General features: G+C 38.4%; 1 protein-coding gene across 1 annotated transcript in view; it reads right to left on the bottom strand.

Annotated features, from left to right (window-relative positions):
- The window catches only part of LOC124553503 (putative vitellogenin receptor), a 148,450-nt gene extending 143,213 nt beyond the window's left edge, over nucleotides 1-5,237 (bottom strand). Inside the window, exons 1-5 of the mRNA XM_047127356.1 lie at nucleotides 5,121-5,237; nucleotides 4,780-5,025; nucleotides 4,384-4,470; nucleotides 1,109-1,205; nucleotides 35-73 (exon numbers count right to left, since the gene is read on the bottom strand). Of these exons, the coding sequence (XP_046983312.1) occupies nucleotides 35-73; nucleotides 1,109-1,205; nucleotides 4,384-4,470; nucleotides 4,780-5,025; nucleotides 5,121-5,237 (586 nt within the window). The remainder of the gene's footprint in view (nucleotides 1-34; nucleotides 74-1,108; nucleotides 1,206-4,383; nucleotides 4,471-4,779; nucleotides 5,026-5,120) is intronic.
- Nucleotides 5,238-21,163: the final 15,926 nt, after the last annotated feature.

The raw sequence follows: 21,163 nt of genomic DNA, 5'->3' as shown, positions 1-21,163 counted from the left end.
GGAAGGTAACTTCTTATAAACTTCCTAGACTAACATATTGGCGGTAAGTTCATTTTGTCCCATGTCTTAGTTTCTTTACAAAGATACTAAATTTTAGCATTTACTTTTTACATTTCAAGCATTATTAAACTACAGTCTTTTTGCATATAAATGACCATTTAATAGTAAATTAGTATAAAATGCTGATTTGCCCCTAAATTCTAATATAAAATTTAGAAATACTAATCTGGAGACGGACTGCCCTTGCCAACAGAATCTGCAGCAAAATAGTTATTAGGACTGACGTAAACTATGGCAACTTCAAAAAAAATTACCTAGTATTGATCCAAATACCAAAGACGTGTGGTTTATTGTATTTCGTTTATCTGATTCACAGCTGGCAGCTTCATCGTATTAGACTCATTCTATTTGCGCAAATATGAAAGCATGTTTACTATTACCTACGATGTTCAGGAGCACAACATTTTGTCTCTGGGTAACAGTTACTTTCAGCTACATAATTTGGGTCTAGTGCAGCAGGGGATACAACCCGTCGGCTTTGAACAATGACGTCATTCCTTAGTCATAGATCCTAAAGACTTCACTTCGAGGCATAGATAATAAAGCAGTTCTGTGTTCTAATAAGCACTATCATTAAAATAATTGAATGTAAATCTAAAAGCTTTTGCTGTTATGTTTCAGTTTCGTTTCTTTACTGATTGCTTAATGAAGTAGGATCAGTTTATTCTATCTCGTGAGATTTTTTTTTAAAGAGCCAAAAAACTCTTATTACGTACTGAAGGGAGCTAGAACACTAAGAAGAACCGCTTCTCGGCTTTTGAGAAGATATTGCTTAATAAAGTAGGATCAGTTTATTCTATCTCGTGAGATTTTTTTTTTAAGTCAGAAAACACTTATGCTTTTGACAAGATCAATGTTTATCTCTCTCGCATTCCTTTGTTTCTCAACATTCTCCTCAGCTCTTTCATCTCTGTAATACATGCTCTCTGCCGACTTGTGACGTCATTGTTCAAAGCCGACGGGTTGTATCCCCTGCTGCACTAGTCCCCATAATTTCATGATTTTCGAACATTGAAATTAACGCTATTAGAAAGTCGACATTACTCACCTTCTGCAACACCCACTAGTAGAAGCAGGAAAGTTGCTAATTTCATGCTCCCTCCTGGACCGCAACTCATCGCACCTGTTTGAATGGTACTGGATACCTGTTGAAAAATACAGATATGGTATAAAATACATAATAGCTAGAAAAGCTTTTCTGGAAATAGGAACCACATTAATATCGTATTAAATTGAAGTCTTATGAAGACTCAGAATTAAATACAGAAAACTGCAACCAGCCAGTTTTTTAAATATTATTTCATAAATGTTTTCGAACCTTTCCAGGTTCATCTTTAGATGGTTTTCTGGAACTTACATGCTAGGAATGGCGATTTAACTTTCAGAAAACCATCTGAAGATGAACCTGAAAAGATTCGAAAACCTGTTCTTGGCATAATAACTATTCAAAAAGTTACTGATTGCAGTTTTATTTACATTCAATTTAGTCACAGATTTAAAAATATCTGTAATAGATAAGCTTAATCTTTTACAGAAGTATTGAGTACCTTGGTACCAAGGCTAAAGACGGCAGACAAAAAGCAAATAAAATTTTGAAATGTGGTGTTACAGAAGAACGATGAAGATTAGATGACTACTGTAATGGGAAAATTGGGAGAAGACTAGGCCCATAATGGAGATGATTACCTTTTAGTTATACAAAGGTAAAAACAATATTTATCTATACATTTACATCAAGCTTCCTTTACACCTCTACATAATCACCTACATGTAAACATTGTATCTGGTCGCGAACTTCGGAATTTCTGTGTTCAACTCTATTACCGCATGTCTACCATGCTGCTCATTTCTTTTCAAGGTCGACTTGCTTCTTTAACAACTGACAAGGGGATCACAGATTTACTTCTAACTTTGTATACTTTTAGTAGGCCATTAATGTGCAAGTAGTAAGCTGCATTACTCTGGCAACTCCGAGAGAATCGTAAGAAAGGTTTTACACATTTCTTACGTAACTGATGTATATGCGTAGGTGGCAGACAAAGTTTGATGGTTAGCGTTCGATCTCCCTAAGTCGAAGATGTATGAGGCGACGGTTCGACTGCCGCACGAACTATTTTTCCATCTATATTTTTTTCATCGCTGGTCATGTTTAATTTCACATTTAAGTGAAAACTAGAAAAACATCGTTTACTTGCATAATGTTTTAGCAAATGATGTTAAAATTAGTCTTATTAGAACATTTGTAACTATCGATAAGTAAATGAATCAACATTTTTCTTGAAAATTATGCCTGTCGCGATATGCAAAAATCATATGCAATCTCGTAATGTACCCAGAACTAGTTTGCACTTTGACGATCCAATCTGCAGACACGGAGGAAGGTCCATTTGCAATTCACCTGCGTAGCGGTGAGGCGTTCCTAACGTAGCAAGAACCAATAGGGTAGGTGCAAGTTCGTTTAATGTCAATTTACATTTCGCTACAAAAATGGTTTGAGCAGGAGTGGAACCGCCCCCTTATACACATTCGTCTTACTAAGCTCTAACTATGACCGCTTTACCACCATAAACTAACGTCCAGCACTGATACATCAGTTACAAAATAGGCGCGTAAAACTCTTGCATTTTTTCAGAATTGCCAAAGTAGTGCACTTTACTACTTTCACATTATGTCTGTTTTTACGGATGGGTCGAAACAAGGGGATTCTGTTGGTTGCTCAGTTGTTTTTCCATATCATGTCCTCAAGGTCCGACTGCCTCAGACTTTTACTGTCTTTGATGCAGAATTGTTTGCGATCTTGCGGGCACTGGAGCACATGAGACATTCTTCCTCTCCTAAATTTCTTGTCTGTTCCGATTCACTCGGTGCCCTTCACTCATTGCAACGTTTGTATCCGGCAGACAAAATTGTCCAGACCATCCAGGATGCCCTCCTCCGATTACAGCGACTGGGGAAGGTTGTAGCTTTCTGCTGGGTTCCGGGGCATGTCGGTATTGCTGGGAATTAAAGGGCAGATCTCGCAGCCGAGGAGGCGTGTCCCGATCCACAAGTATCTCAGTGTGCTGTCCCCTTGCACGCACTCACCTCGCTGTTGAGCGCACGGGTCATGCGTCGGTGGGAGGGTGAGTGGCTGGAAGTGGCTGACAGTAAGCTCCGTATAGTCGAGCCCCAACGCGTGTGTGGTGTACTTCCTTTCAGCCCCATCGACGGGACGAGGTTCTCCTCACTCGGCTTCGAATAGGCCACAGCCCTATGACGCACGGCTTCCTGCTCCGGCGAGAGGAGCCTCCAATTTGTGGTGCTTGCGGCGTCCAGGTCACTGCGCCACGTTTTATTGGATTGCGTTTTATTTTGTGACCAGCGGGTCGCGGCTGACTTGCCAGCGGACCTGCCATCTCTTTTAGGCAACACTCGGACGAATGTGGTTAAAGTTTTAAAGTTCTGTGCCCTGTCAAATGTTTTTACAAAGATTTTAGGGAGAGGATTTTAATTTCCTCACTGTGTGACAAGCTCGCCCATATTTTATGTAAGTGGCCAGCCAATAACAATTTCCTGTGACATTCTTGTTGCTATGTTTCCCCTTTCCTTAGGTTTTACTTTCTTATGTAGCATTTTCCTTTTCCTACTTTCTCTGAGTTTGTGCTTTAGTTTTCTTAGGTCTGTCCACATTCGTTTCTTTTAATGTGTGTCAGGGCGCTGATGACCTCGATGTTGAGCGCCCATAAGCCCCAACACCACCACATGTCTTAATTGCCTACTAAAGGTACATAGTTCTAAGTAAATCCGTGATCCAAACGTCGTGGGTTGCCTTGTAAGTGCATCACAAATCGAGGAAATTCGAAAAAAGGCGCTCAACAAAGGTAACGTCAACCATGTTTCGGTATCGTAAATATTGTGGATTTTATGCCAAAACGCACTACGATCAATGTGAATCTCAGAGAACTAGAGCGTGCCTTCCAAACTAGGACGCGAGGAAGGCTCTCTTGAGGGATTTTGCTTCACACATGTGCTGTATCTAAAATTTCTGGATGGATTAGTTCTGATGCGGAAATTTATCATCCCTCCTACAGTCCAGATCTTCGGCTTAGCTACTTCCACCTTTCCCCTAAATAGAAAGATCTTCTGGGTGGTAAGAGTTTTGGAAGTGACGAGTTTGGGAAATCAGTGACCACCTGGCATATTGAACTGACACTGAAAGAATACAACGTGGAAATTAGTAAGCTCTTGACCACATATGACATGTTTATGTATTAAGGGAAGGAAGCTTCATGTAACTTTCCCAATAATTTTCATTTTGAAAAACAGTTGTCATTTCTAGATAACCCTTGCATTTGACAACTTCACTAAAAGTTTAGGTGGATAGGGCATCATGAAGTCGAATGATTGATACGGGACGATACCTACAGCATACTAAACTTTAGAATTAATGTAACAGTCATGGACAAAGCTGGTTTTGTGACTCGCATACCATATCAACGAAACTTCTATTTTGTGACATTTCAGCAGCTTATTTTATGAAACAAGCTTTTACTACCTTTCCGCGACATTTAATGTGCCTCTACAGCGCCTCCTAGATGGTCAATGATAATTTTCCCGTAAGTGCAGTAAGATTGAATGTCTACAATAGAGACTACTTGAGCTTGCCAATACTATTGAGAATTGCGCTGCCCGGACATATGCGGTCTGTGGGCACTATTGACTATTTGTTTCGCGTACTACTCTTTCTGGGGACATTCGTATTTTGATGTCATCTACGTTTAGCGTGTAAAATTTAAAATGACCGCAAAGCGAGGACAGCATTATTACAGTACGTATAGCTCTACAAACCGGTGCCCATACCGACAATTTCACAATATTTAGCAAATTTGTGCTGCCTCGAGGCAACTTCAATATTATTGCATAATGTAATTTTAGTGTTATTACCTGTGTCGGGGCTGCTTTAGCTAGATCAGCTTGATCGCAGAGCTAAGGACATGTACAGCATTTCTAGCTTGAAATTTGATAAAATTGAGGCTTTGAGTAAGTTTATTTTAATCAAATCGAAAAAGCTAATTTCGAACATTTTTCGGAATCTTAGCACACTGATGTATTCCATTACTACTACGCACTGAATGCCTACGTTGATAGTGTATCCTACAATTCAGCGTATCTAGATTTCGGTCTCTTAATGCCCTCATTAAGAGTTATAATCTTACGTTAAAGGCTTATATCAGTAAGTTACAAACTATGCACCTAGATCAGTTTAACTGAGGGCGCACGTATTACCCAGACGAGACCCATCTAGTATTTGAGAGCACTTGCTTCCCAAGTTTACAGCTTTCAAACCTTTACTAAACTTTCTTACACATCAAAATAAAAGGGAAAGTTTATCTACATTTTCGCTGTCCATGGAGCTACATTTCAGCAGCAGGCACGAAGTTTTAGTGTAGCTTTACTAACTGTTCAGACTATTCACATACTACAGAAAAATGGAAATGAAGTCCCATGCTTCTTTACAGAGCGTAGGGGAACGATGCGGGAGACCCGCACCGCCTTACTAGGCAAGGTCCTAATGGAGGTGTTTTGCCGTTGCCTTCCTCCGACCGTAACTGGAATGAATGATGATGTGGTGTCGTCTTCAACACCCAGTCATCTCGAGACAGGAAAAATTCCTGACCCCGTCGGGAATAGAACCCCGGACCCCGTTTTCGGGAAGCGAGATCGCTACCGCGAGACCACGAGGGGCGGACACATACCACTGAGTACCTGCAATTTTTTTTTCCCTTCATTCTACGACGCAGTTCAGGAGATCTTTTGATCTGTGAAAATTAGCTTGAAAACTGAGAACAAATTACTTTCACTGTAGTTACGCAGTACGATGAGCCGTTTGCTTTTTCCAACTTTAAAAATAATTGCAAACCTTTTTGTCCTGCCTATGGGCTAATCCGATACTAATAAAATAATCTTAGATTGCGTATTCAGCTCCTTAAGGCTTCACATATTTAATTTCTAATTTAATCAGACGTTTGAAATTGCTTTGTACACGGGTGTGATTTCTTAGAGAATCTAGAGAAATGAGTTACTAATGTCGTCTGATTCCCTTAGCTGTTAGGCGATATTACGATGGTTGCAGTAATTGCTGCACGAACGTAATATTTACCCAACAGGTTTTCCGAAAGTGTTTGCTGAACACACCTCTTACAGTTTCGATCTACGATCAACAAGTGAAGTTACAAAGTCTTTCTCAGGCACATTATCTGCTGAACATTTTTACTTCCTAGGCATATTGAAGTAACTAACGATCAAAGCATTTTGCCATCTTTAATTGTTTGAAATTCTTAAGTGTTTTGAGTGGGCACTGACAACGACAATCGCGCCGAGGTAACCTGAAAGACCGCAATTATTTTCAGATTAGGATATCTGAAAAATTCACAGCTTTAACGTAGTACTCTTCGCTCTTTCGGCCTGTGAGCTGCACTAGATTTCTTACTCCGCTACAAAATGCTCCGCACCGTTGTTTAAAGTTAACTACACTGCGTGTCAGTTAAGCTTGTGCAGTACATTTTATTGCCCTATAGTGTCGTGCAGGGGTTTTTGTCTTAAAAATAACTTGCAGCACAAACAGGCGAAGACTTTGCTGTTCTAAAAACAGATTTGCGAGAAGTTACTGGAAACAATTACAGTACAATACAGTGAAGGAGTTTTGCTATTTGTGGAGCAAAATGATTGTCGAAGTATAGACGATATAAAATGTAGACTAGCGGTGGCAAGGAAAGCGTTTCTGAAGAGAAATTTGTTATCTTGTATAGATTTTAGTGTCAGGAGGTAGTTTCTGAAAGTATTTGTATGGAGTGCAGCCATGTATGGAAGTGAAACATGGACAATAAATAGTTTAGACAAAAAGAATAGAAGCTTTCGAAATGTGATGCTAGAGAAGGGTGCTGAAGATTAGATGGGCAGATCACGTAACTAATGAGGTACTGAATGGAATTGGGGAGGAGAGAAATTTATGGCACAACTTGATTAGAAGAAGGGATTGGTTGGTAGGGTATATTCTGAGGCATCAACGAATCACCAATTTAGTATTGGAGGGCTGCGTGGAGGGTAGAAAACGTAGAGGGAGACCAAGAGATGAATACACTAAGCAGATTCAGAAGGATGTTTGTTGCAGTAGGTACTGGGAGATGAAGCTTGCATAGGATAGAGTAACATGGAGAGCTGCATCAAACCAGTCTCAGGACTGCAAACAACAAGAACAAGAACAACAACAACAACGTAAGGGTACAGTTCATGGCGACCTAATGTTGAATGATCACAACTGTAGGAAAAGTTGTGTACCAGTCCGAATTCATTCTTATCCCTTCAATCTAGATAATTTAAGTATGATTAAGAACGTTCATTTCCGAAATGCTAGCGGCTGCCAGTTTTAGCGCTTTCCCTTAGAAGGAAGTTTAATAGATTAGAACCAGGGCACAAGTCGACCCAGAACCCTATGCAAGTAAGCGAGGTCTAGATGCATATTACTTTTACGTCTTATTGCGTGCGCAAAATACTGCTTTAGCTGAATTTTATTGTACACAAAAGTCTTAATTCCTGTATTTAAGTTATTCCACGATCCTTGAAACGCTCCTGCAACACTACACAACCTATTTACCACTCGCGTCTGCTGAAAAGCAGAATTTGCAACCTGTAACCGCGTAAGTAACGAGCAGCCCTTAGTAGCTCGCCATCAACTTTTTTTATTGTTAATATCTTTGTGACTAATGCCCTTTTAGCATATTTATTATTTTATAAATGACATAAGTACTGCCAGTCTTTATCGACGATTCTGTACTTAACTCTGTATCATACTTTTTTAGTCAATTCTGTGACTGTTCTAGACCATTCTTTGATATGAATTTTGAGGAAGACACTCCTAGCAGTGTTGAACCCCGGTTAATTCGTTAAAAATAGTGACCGAGTTAACTATTCACAGTCTATGAAAGTGCACCCATGTACCAAAAAAAAAAAAAAAAAAAATTACAGTTTCTCAAGTTGCAAAGCCCCAGGAAATAATACGGGGCAACGAAGCTACACCATACAAACGAAGCCAACCACTTCTTACGGTCAACCGAAACATATGCTTGCCTGAGCGTCTATTCTATTTGTTACGCTATCTTTTACAGCTTGATAGCCAAGGATTTCAATATTAACTCCAAATCCGTATTTTCAAAAAGGGAAAGGAAGTTAGTGGTTTGTGGCAATTTTATTTCCGATCTAGATTTCAGCTATTTGTTATCCACTGTGCGTTTAAGCAGATTCAAGCTTTTGACAACACGTGTTACAATCTTTCAGTAACGTGTTGCCACAAGCCTTACGAGTTTGTGTGCGCAGAGGATAGCTATTTATAGCTGAAATCTTTCCGTTTTTTGGAGTACTAGAGTCGAAGCGCTGAAATGTTCTGGTGGGACCAACCATGGGACTCAACTTTCGACCATAAGCTTACAGTATATGGTTCAGCCTAACTTAGTTCCACGTCCGTTTTCCATTACTGTTTTAGAGTAGTCTATGGAGGAAAATTTCTAAAAAAAATAATTGTTACTCAGGAACAAATCTCTTCGTACTGAAAATTTGTGTCCGGAACGGTCGCCGTAAACGTTCACCTCTATGTGCAGCCAAATAGGAGGGCGAAATAAAGTTACGTTTGATCCAGTAGACTAGATAACCTGTTGACAAAATGGTTTGACGTCGAGGAATAACACTGAAGCTGCAGATCCGTATGAGGAAACAAACTTAATACAGTAGATAGTTGAAACTTTCCTGGAGAGGAACCCGCCGCGCTTGTCGAATCCGTACGCCGCGGCGCTCTAGTGGCAACTGGAAAGCTAGCGTTGTGTGCTACGGTTGTTGCTCATTGTCTTGTTGACTCACAGCCGTACTTCTGATAGAGCTGCAGGAGGCATGTTTGTCCTGTGTGTCTACACGTATTACAGGGATAGCTAGTCACGTAAACCAACGTATCGACACCCATGGCCTCTAATATGCGGACCATGTTGCCAATCTGTATATCAAAAGCGATGTCCTGACTCTTCGGCCAACCCAAACCGCTAAGGATAGGAACTTTAAATTTGGAGAAGATGCGTCGTCTAAGTAGGGATTTTTCGAAATTCCGACCTTACGGAGTTTGATAGGAGGATGAAGGGTTTTCTGAAAAATTTAGCTATTAAGGCAATTTTGAAGCTAGGTCTGTGAAAATCGGTATTTTGTTTATCAGGCAAATTAAGAACCACGCGTTTCAGCATTTTTTGGAAATTCAGCCACTAAAGGGTAAACTAGTTTTCTGAAAAAAATTGCTAAGATATTACTAAAAGATTTAAGGCTGCATCTACGACCATTGGTATTTGACTTTTCTGTTATAAATAAATACGTGTTTCCGTGTTTCTGAAAATTAAACCACCAACGGAGGGCACCAGTAGTACATTTGGAAAAGACGATGCTTATACGGCATTAATTAGAGGAAAAGCTTAAGTGTTATCTGAATATAATTTGATTAAATAAAAAACCTCTAGGCCACATTGTCTACGCGATTCAAGCAGCGGGTGCTAAGCTAGATATTCAATAAAGGTGTGTTTTTACGGAAATTTTTACTCACTGGTTTATTTACGTACCTTTACCGGCTGCATTTATATTCGCGATAAATAAGTGAACATTTTAATTCTAAGAAATCAGCATACCATTGTCAAGTACAGATAGAATCCTTAGGCTTTTACGCCACAAACCTGCGTTTAACAACTTGCCGTTGCTTGACCATCTGCTAAAAGGCAAACATTTTCCAGAAACCTTGCGTGATTGACTTCCACTACACACTTTACTTTATGCCGCGAAAGTTCATTTTAGTTCGGCTTATGACAGTTACATAGCCGAGCCCCTTCCATTTTTCGTAGTTTACGTACTATAAATGTATATAATACCCATCAACGCATTTGCTCATTAGCTAGTTTAGGGTTCCTAAATTTGCTATATAGTTTTGGCGTTACATGGCAAAAGTACGTGAAATTTGGTACCAGTATAAGGCTACGCTACAGGTTCAACTATTAGCGCAACCTAACATTCATTACCTTGACTCAGATCATCACATTCAAATCCAACAGACTGACTAATAATATTCATGATCACCAAGCCCAGTTTATTTTGAGTACTGTCACTATTACACACTTGCCAACGCACTTTGAGAAGGCCAATAAGCTGGACAAATTTTAGTTCAAGTGTTTGTACAGAAAAAGATTACTCACTAATCTTTTTGAGCAGTCACTTCTGTAGTTTTGCTCCTATGCAAGGAGTCGCGACTTAGTAGGAATAAGACAAGGTATCAGACGAGTCTTAACTGGTGCAGCTCACAGGGAAGTACAAATGCTAGAGAAAGCACCATGCGAATATTTGGGAGAAATACAACATTTCGAAACTTTCTCTCGTATCGTTTGCCACAGCCAAAGATATATTTAAAGGCAGTTTCATTTAGCGCACTTGCTGCCAAAAATCATTTTAACATTGTCAACTGATTTCCGTTGTCATTTTCAATTTTTTAGTACTTTTAACTCAAGTGTATAGTGTCACCCTTTGCGGATGCGTACAGTACAAATGCACACCCGTCATTTTTTAATACGTAACAGCCGTCTTAGTAAATACAGGCGAGAACCAAGTTCTGTATTCAACAGAAAAATGAAAACGTCGCCGCAGCTAGAGTAACTACACATGTTAAATTAACGCGTTAATGAAGCGAAGTGACAGCTGTACATTTTTTTTGTACATTCACAGAAGGTGTGGAATTTAAAAGTTTAGGAGTACGCCCTTAAATGGTAACAACTGAAGTTAGCTGATCGGGGTATAAATGCTTTTATCCTACATAGGGTAAAAAAAAGCTTTTTCAAGTGTAACGTTCCCCTGAAACCTGTCGCGTAAATTTAGACACCCAGTATCCTAGGAATACAGCGCTACAATTCGGATCGCAGTACCGTATTTCGTGTACGAAGCCTGAGAAGTTATCAGGACGCGTACAGAGGCATATAGGTTCGTTTTTCCATCACTCAATACACGAAAGGGAGAAAATTTAATACTGGTACCATGTATCCACCACGCACTACAATAGCTTCCGGAGTACATAAGCTAATACAAGACCAGTTTGGAAGAAAAGGAAATAAGGTACTAAGAAAAACGGAGGCTAAGGTAACGTCTGTTGGAAGTAAGCAAGTGCTTGAATTACGTGGTTTAGAGAACAATACAATATTGCTACTAACAGTTACTGCGGCAAAGTATACCTTTATGGGCGCTTCTGCTGTACTGTAAGCTATAGTTCGCAACAGTTATAAACCTTACGTTCCTTTTGAAGTAACAAAAGGAAAAAGTAAATGCTTTGCCCACTCACATGAATGGGATGTTACTCGATACGGTAACCAATGTACTTGACTCACGGAATTCGGGATTTGCTTTTTGCCTACATTGTTTCGGAAGACATTCTCAGCTTAATCTGAAATATGGGGCGAATTAAAGTGCCCCGCAGCAACAGTTTGTCAATTATATTGATTCTGTTAATGCAATCAGTTTTACTGAAATCGGGGATGGTGGCCAAGGCCTTTTCATATTTACAAGTTTTCCTGATAACATTCCGAGCTTTTCCCCCTTTTTAAACAAGTTTCCGTATTGAAACCTCGGGTCTTCATAGTCCTATCCAGGAAACTACGGTATACCATGGAATTTAAAACAGGGGCGAAGGCTTTCAATAGTGTAGTTTCTTAGATATCTGACGAGACCTCGCACACACTGAACGAAAATATTGTTGGGTACCGTAATTACGGATGCTCTACTGAAAACAGTTAACGTCACCCTAGCAGTCTAGAGCACAGTGACTGCATGTGACCCACTGCCGTGTTAGACTATGAAGAGCTGCGTGGCGTCGTACCCATCCTTTCGCGGCTGTGAGAAGTGGATTGCACTGACCTTGGTTAGGGGAAGGTCATGAAACTTTACCCAGCTGCAGTGAAGTTCACTACCCAGGTCAGATGCAACTCGAGATTGCATAAAGTTCACTAATTCAACCCCAGAAAGTACAATCAAAACTAAGTACTTATTTCCGCTTCAAAATTTGTCAGTGCAACATCTGCCAAGGTGTTTTGCTTACTCTAAATTCCCAGAACAAGCAGTACTTCATTAAGAGAAACTATTAAAAAAGCTACACAGAATACGAAATTTATAGAATGTTGCTGACAAGTTGGCATAGAAGAGTATTCGCATCTATATTAATTCTTTCCCCACCAGTGACCACAGAGCTTTATCAGTACTTAAGATCTTTAAAATCTTGATAAACTTAACTCTTCGACGATGTTATCACGAATATTAGGACACGTAAGCCACCGCAGTTTCACACGGGTAGCCTGAACTATTTACACCTGGAGGACTTTACAGATTTTGCGGGAACAAAGGAGACAAAAACCTTTGTTATTATATTAGCCAAAACCAAAACCCTTATACTCGTTACAGGGTAGCCTAGAAATAAGCCCATAAAAACGTATATGAGATTAAACTTTAATATGGATGCACAAGTTTCTACATCCGCTTACTAGATCATAACTCTCATACAATATAAGATAGATACCTTTCGAAACTGAGAGGAAGTAACAAATAGTATGTAAACCCACTACAGACTACCGGCTACTGCTTGCGCGATGATTTATAAGCCGCGTCCCGGCCCAATCTCAGTGTTCGCTCGCCAGAGGGCGGCTCAGGACGGCTGCCAACTACTAAAACCGAAAATTGCGTCATCGTCGCTTGTGTGCAACACATTCAATAAAATAATTTGCAAGTGTGCAATATTTGATAAATATTACGGAATATTGGCTGTTAATATTAGACCATTTTAAATGGTAGCAAAAGATTGAATTATTTACTTTTTTATCACCTCAGAAAATATGAGCATTGCAATTCAGATTGTAAACTTGTTAGTATTTATCTGTAATACCTATACAACCAACAAAAGGAATACGTATAAACTGTGTGTTTCTTTTGATGAAAGGTACGATAAAGAAAGCTGTAATATTCCACAACCACAGACGTAGAATGTTGGAAGTAATTTGTATAGCCACTAGCCAGTGATCTCGTTTATTGAGCTCACGGAGGTTAGTTTGAACTCCATTGACAACAATGTAAATGTAATCATTGTGTTTACACTGTTTCATGACGTTTACTAAGGAGATTATGAAATTTCGAAAACGAGCACCTTCATAAGGTACAAGTTGATGTTTGCACAGCGAGTTCATCGGCTGGTTTGATCATCACATGGGTTTTTTTTCGTACTCTGGTATGTTAATAATTTATTTATTTATGAAACATGTATTTAACATGCATGGGCAATGTTATAATAATTACATTTAGATCATTGACACACAATATAAATAGATTACATGCTATTAAGTAAAATATCATTTAAGTATATTTAACATAGCATTCCTGAGGTCAAATCATGTCAGCACCATACTGTATGGGCACTTCAATATAAGCCATTTTTTAAACTCGTTTTTAAAAATTCTACCAGAAAGCTGTTTCAGGTTGTTTGGCAGAGAATTATAAAATATTGCTCCCTTAATGAATGGGGTATTTGCTGTTAGATTCAATCGTCTGTTCACCATATGAAAGTCTGATTTTTGTCTTGTATTGTAATAATGGATTTCCATATTCCTGTTTGTCACTTTTTTGTCGTTTTTCACTAATAATATTGATTGAAACTTATATACTGCATAGATAGTCATAATATTAAACTTAGTAAACAGGTTTTTACATGAAGTTCTGGGTCTTACTTTTGCCATAGTTCTTATTACTCTTTTCTGCAATACAATACAATACAATACAATAAATAATCGTATGTCTGTTTTTCATAGTAGCATAAGAGCTACATATGGTAAGTAATGATTTTTCTAAAGGGATCATATAATAACACTGGGCCGCATTGTTAGCAGTCTTAATAGATTCCTGTCTTGTAATATAGGCGACCTGGGGTGTAGTGGAAATACCGATATTGCATTTCGTCTTTGAACAGTAAAATCATTGAATTTGTAACAGACCGATCAGATTAATATTAATAAGAAACCATCACAGCCGTATTGATAACATAATTATTGTCACAACTGATTTGTTAATCTGATATGTTGTCAACAGTCTTCGTAAGAAATCCCCATATGGATTTGTGCCATTATTAAAGACAAATTTTGGAACGTGAGGATCATATAAACACTGAGCCAACCGTCTGATAGCAGCACATGAATATTGAGTACAAGCAACATGGTAAGATGTATAAATTAAACTGTACCAGTACATCTCTGGTTGTTCCATAACAGACCACCTGTGAAGCTCAAGATGATCAACATTAGACGTAGTATTTAATCCATCAACACCACCTGTCACTGAAGTGGCAGACACAATCTGCTCATTGAAGTATAATACCAATATATATAAAATACACATCACTTGTATTATGACATAACATGTGTTGGTTGTGCCAGCGTATACCACACGTGTCACTTCTCAATGTAACACGGCACTTAGGTTATGCTACTGATCAGTATGTCGTCACAAGCAAATTTCAAAACAGAACTAAAAAGCAAAATAAATATTATCAGTTCTGTGATATAGCTTTTCGAACATTTTTCATGTAACACACTACAATATAATGTAATGGGTTAAAGACAAAATCCAATATTGGTAGGTTCAGCCCATTGAACTGTTGATGTGTACGAGGAAGGTCCCAAAGAAGTAGCTTTGCGAAGGCTTCTTGTTGCAATGTTTACTAAGACATTGTGATTTACAGTCTGCCAAAGAGTTTGCTTGTATACATTTTAATGCTTTAATTTTGATGTGGACAGAGTGAAACTAATTATTACAAGAACAAAGTATAGAATGTCATGTGGATATAAGGTGTATTATTTCAAATGCTGCATGCATGATTATGATTTTCAAACTATTTTCTGTTCAGCTCTGCATTACTAAGAACAGGATTAATAACCTTTTGTGTAAGGTATTACGAAAATAAATCTCCAGGCATCGACCTTGTTGAAGACTACAGACTCCATTCAAGCTGTTTTCCTTAAGATGTAAAATTGAGACTGACTGTATTAAATGGTTTTTATTTTTGGCCTGTTCTGACTCTTCATGACTAGAGTTGGAAATCAGTTCTTGTTATTGGACTTGGTATTTTTCAGCCACTGTTAAATGTACTTCACACTAGAGTGCATCTGTTTAAGTGGTAAATTGAAAATATCTCTCTAAAGTTGTATTTCCTAGTGACATTTGAAAATTGGTATGACTGTCTTTATCTGATTCTTTGTCTTTCATTAATAGGCAGCAAAGAGACTCTGTGGGTTAAAAAAGAGGAAACAAATGAGGCACTTAATGTGCAGACTTCATTATAAGTTGTGTGTTTATGTTTCTTACTATTATCTTGTTCTTTTTTGTGTGCTGGGGAAATTACAAATGAGAAATGATTCCTGGGACATTCCATGGTGACTCATGTTACATTTTGAAATCAGTGTTTTATTATGTTGACTTGTTATCAATCTATCAACACATATTTTCTTTTGTAAATCATCATTAGCTATAAATTGTGTTATTCAGGCAAAGATTCTGAAGTGTTATTTAAGCAGGGAAGAGCATTAAAATTAAAGAACAAGAATGTAATTTATGTTGTGACTCATGTTACAATTTGGGACATTGTATTCCTAATGTGCATTTTAGGTCAAAACTGTCCTCAAACTATTAGGAGTACAGATCTGTTTTTTTTTTTTTTTTTTTTTTCACAGAAAATGCAAATTAGGTTGGCATTCAAATGACAAAGTTACAGATTTCTAAAAATATTTATACCATTTGAAATACTGTAATATATTGAAAAAGGCGCATGACTCAATGTTACGTGACTCGCGTTACTTGCTACTTCTTGTTGGAAAAACTTTTTTCCTGCAAGCAGAAAATGAAAATATGACATTATGTGCCAAATTAGGTAAACTTAACAATAACATTTCACTTTTCAAACACTGTGAAAAATTATAAGAGCGTGACATCTTGGAAAATGGTAAATTCAGTTAAGTCAGAGAACTGAAAATATCCTCTTGCATTGACATCAAGTGGATTAATTTTCTTTATAATTTCATCACATTGTACAGATCATTTCCAATAGTGACCAGCACACTCCATTGCAATGATTAAGTAAGGATTTCCAAAAACTGCACATACTTCTCCAGCATTGAATTTACTGTCGTATCCTACTTTGTACCAGTCTCCAATTTTCACACTTTCTATAGTTTCTTCAGAATAATGATCTGCAGCAGCAAAATTATTTGGAGGCAGCAGATATGTTTGTAGTACTACTTTCTTGGGGGTGAAAGCAGTGAATGCTTTTTATATTTGGTACTGATGGTGCTGAAAAAAATATTTGAGCCAAATCGAGTTTCACATTGATTCCTTGGTTTTCATCAATAAACACAAGAAAAACCTGCATAGGTGTGGTACTTGCAGCTACTTGAGTCAAAGTGGATGCATCACCTACTATGAATTTTTGCTTTTTTACTGCATTCCCTACTAGCCATTCCGCAACTGCACCAATTTCTTCTACGGATTTTTTGCCATGGGATGTAGCAAATAAGTTCCAATAGATTTCCACATTATGAAATGATTGAAATTGAGGTACAGCAGCAGTAATATATTTGTTTTTGAATTGTGAGGTAAGTCCATCTGACCAGATTGAAACTACCTTCACATTTTCAGGTATAGCTGACAGTACCTTGCTAATGTAAGCAATTACTGGATTTGAGCCATGGCTTTATCCAAAGCACCAAGTGACTTATATGGTGACAAACTTTCTTTATTAGACTGCCAATCTTACATCTAACTCTCTCCCTATTTTTAGCTCTTCTAATAACAGTCCTAGCTTATGTTGACTCAAGTGTAGAAACTTTTTGTTTCTGCTTCTGCTGTCCTTTTCCAGCTTCTTCCAGGTGTTTCTTCCTGAATTCATCATATTTTCCTTCACTCTTTAATTTTTCCCTCCTCCTACTCTGTCTTTCTGCTGCTGCTAAGGGAATCCTCCTCTTCTAATCTTAAAATAATACAACTGTGACTCAGATTATATTGGTTGAAATTGGGAAAATTTTTAATAGTGATATTAGTTACATATTCACACTAAGAAGTAAATTACTGAACAAGATAGTTATCTCTAATATCTCTCTTGGCATAACAGCTTAGTTACATGAAAGTGACTCATGTTACATGAAAGTTCATGCTGTTGTATTATATTGTTTACACCAACCTATAATTTACCTACTTCAGTTTTATACTGTTTATGCAATACGTTAGGGTATGAAACAGTAATATAAATAGTGATGTGCTAATTCTTACCTGCCTATTGGTTGAAATGAAGGTCCAAAATCTCCAATAACTCACACTCTCATCACATGACAAACATTGGGCATTATAAAAATGGCTACAAATTATGGAGGGAAAGCAATTATGGGCCACACACCATTGCTGCCATACAGTAAAATGTCCAGCCTTTTCAAAAAATGTATATAAAAGTAACAAATTTTAAACTTTATCGTGTACCCTACTTTACGTGGACCATCCCTCCTCATGTTTTCTTCCCACCACTCATCACAGGAGCTATTAGCAATAGCATAATGAGACAGAAAAGCCACGGATACTGTGAGTGCTATTTTAGAGAAATGTTTAGGTACTACTACATGATATTATTTCGTTAAAAAAATTGTGGTAAGAAACAGAAAGACAACTTAGCATGGAGTCTGCATACTTAGTACCTCATTTGTTTCCTCTTTTTTTAACCCAAAGAGTTTGCTTGCTCTCTATCAATGCTGTTATAAATTCCTGAAAGGCTAAGAATCTACAGTATAAGTAAAGCTGAAAGTAAAGGAGATAAAAGTAGTGATATGTTACATTGTATGTGTAGTATGCAAAAGGAATGGCTTTTCTCTGTTGAAATAAGATGTTTGGTAGTGATAAAAAGTAATTATTGCTGCATTTGTTAAGAGAGACATTTATTGTGATCACTGGTCAGTGGTGTTTACACCAGCAGTTGCCTTTGAATATGTAAACAGAAGAGCAAATAGCAGTATATTTTGATTCCAGCCAGAGGTCATTAGCTGTGTTAATTAATAGTTGACAATACTGTACGCATGCCATCAGGCACATGTCAAGAATGAATTTCTGTGTTGGCAGCACATATACATCTACATTTATACTCCGCAAGCCACCCAACGGTGTGTGGCAGAGGGCACTTTACATGCCACTGTCATTACCTCCCTTTCCTGTTCCAGTCGCGTATGGTTCGCGGGAAGAACGACTGTCTGAAAGCCTCCGTGCGCGCTCTAATCTCTCTAATTTTACATTCGTGATCTCCTCGGGAGGTATAAGTAGGGGGAAGCAATATATTCGATACCTCATCCAGAAACGCACCCTCTCGAAACCTGGCGAGCAAGCTACACCGCGATGCAGAGCGCCTCTCTTGCAGAGTCTGCCACTTGAGTTTGCTAAACATCTCCGTAACGCTATCACGGTTACCAAATAACCCTGTGACGAAACGCGCCGCTCTTCTTTGGATCTTCTCTATCTCCTCCGTCAACCCGATCTGGTACGGATCCCACACTGATGAGCAATACTCAAGTATAGGTCGAACGAGTGTTTTGTAAGCCACCTCCTTTGTTGATGGACTATATTTTCTAAGGATTGTCCCAACGAATCTCAACCTGATACCCGCTTTACCAACAATTAATTTTATATGATCGTTCCACTTCAAATCGTTCCACACGCATACTCCCAGATATTTTACAGAAGTAACTGCTGCCAGTGTTTGTTCCTCTATCATGTAATCATACAATAAAGGATCCTTCTTTCTATGTTCTAAAGCAGAGGTTACACACTGGACATTGAGAAATTTTAGCAAATCTTGTTCTTTTGACTTATAACACTTGTGGTAGGGTATGTCAGGGTCCTCATATTACTCTGTTCCCCCGGTGGTGCTATTCCCACACATGCATTAATCTCACAGAGACTCATGTTGTTCAGTTTCAAACAAGCAGTAATGACCTGTGACCACCAGAAGTGGACATTAATGGTCATACACTAAATGTAACATTCTGTGTAAAATTTCGTGGGTATGCTGGATTGTAAGGTACCACCCATATGTTTTGACACATGACGTAATTGTGCTGTACCATTATGCGTTGTGTGATGTTGTCGAGCTATGGAGTCCAGAATGAGATTTTCACTCAGCGGAGTGTGCGCTGATATGAAACTGCCTGGCCTATTAAAACTGTGTGCCCGACCGAGACTCGAACTCGGGACCTTTGCCTTTCGCGGGCAAGTGCTGTGGCTAAGCCATGTCTCCGCAATATCCTTTCTTTCAGGAGTGCTAGTTCTGCAAGGTTCGCAGGAGAGCTTCTGTAAAGTTTGGAAGGTAGGAGACGAGGTACTGGCAGAAGCAAAGCTGTGAGTACTGGGCGTGAGTCGTGCTTCGGTAGCTCAGTTGGTAGAGCACCTGCCCGCGAAAGCCAAAGGTCCCGAGTTCGAGTCTCGGTCGGGCACACCGGTTTAATCTGCCAGGAAGTTTCATTCGAGCTATGGAGTGTTTGTTTTAGAGTGGAAGTGAAATGTTGCTGTAGAGGGCTTGATGTATCACAAGGTGGCTTGCATGGCAATTTGTTGTTGGGTATGTTATTATATCATTTAGTGTGCTATAGTTGGCATGATGTGGCGTGTACAAAATTACATGGTGGCACACTGGAATATATTGTGCAGGATGTTTTCATATAAAACAGAATATGTCATAAAATCTAAACTCTACTCTATGTAACCATTGAATAAATGGATCAGTGGTTTTAAATTAAATCAAGGGAGAAAATAGATGGATCAGTGTTTTATTAATATATGAAACGTGTGGCTCTGTTGTTTAATATTGATTCAGCTACCTTCTCCCATGATTTAATTAAAAACATTGATTCTCGTACTTTCTCCCCTGATTTAATTAAAAAACGTACATCCACCTACCTTTTAATTCAAAAACATTGATAGAATAAAGACTTTTTTTTTTGTGTATTCCACTGTCTTGTCCTAGTCAATGTGTCATTTGTTATTTTCACTTCCCATAATTCAGTGTATACAGTTACCAACTGTAGCATGCAATAGAAAAGCTGTTGACACCGTAAGTGCACTTTTACTGTAGAGTTGAGCTATACAGGTTAACTAGTGATTGGGATACTGGCCTTTGTAGTTGTGTGAAAGGGGGGGGGGGGGGTACTGGTATGCTGGTCTATGGTTGAGCTGTATAGGTTGACTGGGGTACCATGATCTTATGATGTGTTTTAACAGGTTTTATTTTTTGGCAGTATCAAGTGTTTTATTTTTTATTTCATGTGGTATTTGTATGTATGCTGCGATCAATGTTTTGGTCATCATGTTGGATACATTCAAAATAGGGGTTTTCGGCACCGTGATGACATTATTGCTCAAAGTAGATGGGTGGTATCCCAATCCCCAGTAACCTCAATTCTTTGCGGTCCAGTTGAACAAGAAGTTAAAATGGAATCAACCTGTAGATAAGCTAATCAAAAAGCTCAATGCAGCATGTCTCTCATTGTGTTGATCTAAAGACAAATGTGTTGCCTTATTTTGCATTTTTCTTTTTTGTGCAGTTATAGTGTTTTGAGCTGTTTGCCAGTGCTGATAACTCGTGAACGATCGGAACTGAATATAACGAATCGAGAGTAGCCTGTTGATAGCTAGCCACAATGCTTGTTCACAATTTGCTATGGTCCATAAATGATAGCATGAATTATGTTCTACTTGATTAGAATTTAACCACATTGTTAGAATTTTTGGCAAAATTGGAAATAAGACATACAAGTAGACTGTCGCAAGTCTGACCCTACATCTAGGGTACACTACACATCAATCTATTACAGCAGACAAATTTTTTGTTTAGAGATTTATTGCCTTCACAAACTCAGTCATAATTATATAATTCCAACCAAACTTAAGCCTCTGAATTCACTACAGATCAGTATGTCAGCACATTTGTTTTTTCCTGTTACTAAATAAA

The sequence above is a fragment of the Schistocerca americana genome, chromosome 11 (genome assembly GCF_021461395.2).
Source record: "Schistocerca americana isolate TAMUIC-IGC-003095 chromosome 11, iqSchAmer2.1, whole genome shotgun sequence".
NCBI classification, from domain to species: domain Eukaryota; kingdom Metazoa; phylum Arthropoda; class Insecta; order Orthoptera; family Acrididae; genus Schistocerca; species Schistocerca americana.
Note: the sequence above shows the minus strand (reverse complement) of the source record. Positions and strands in the feature narration are given on the sequence as shown.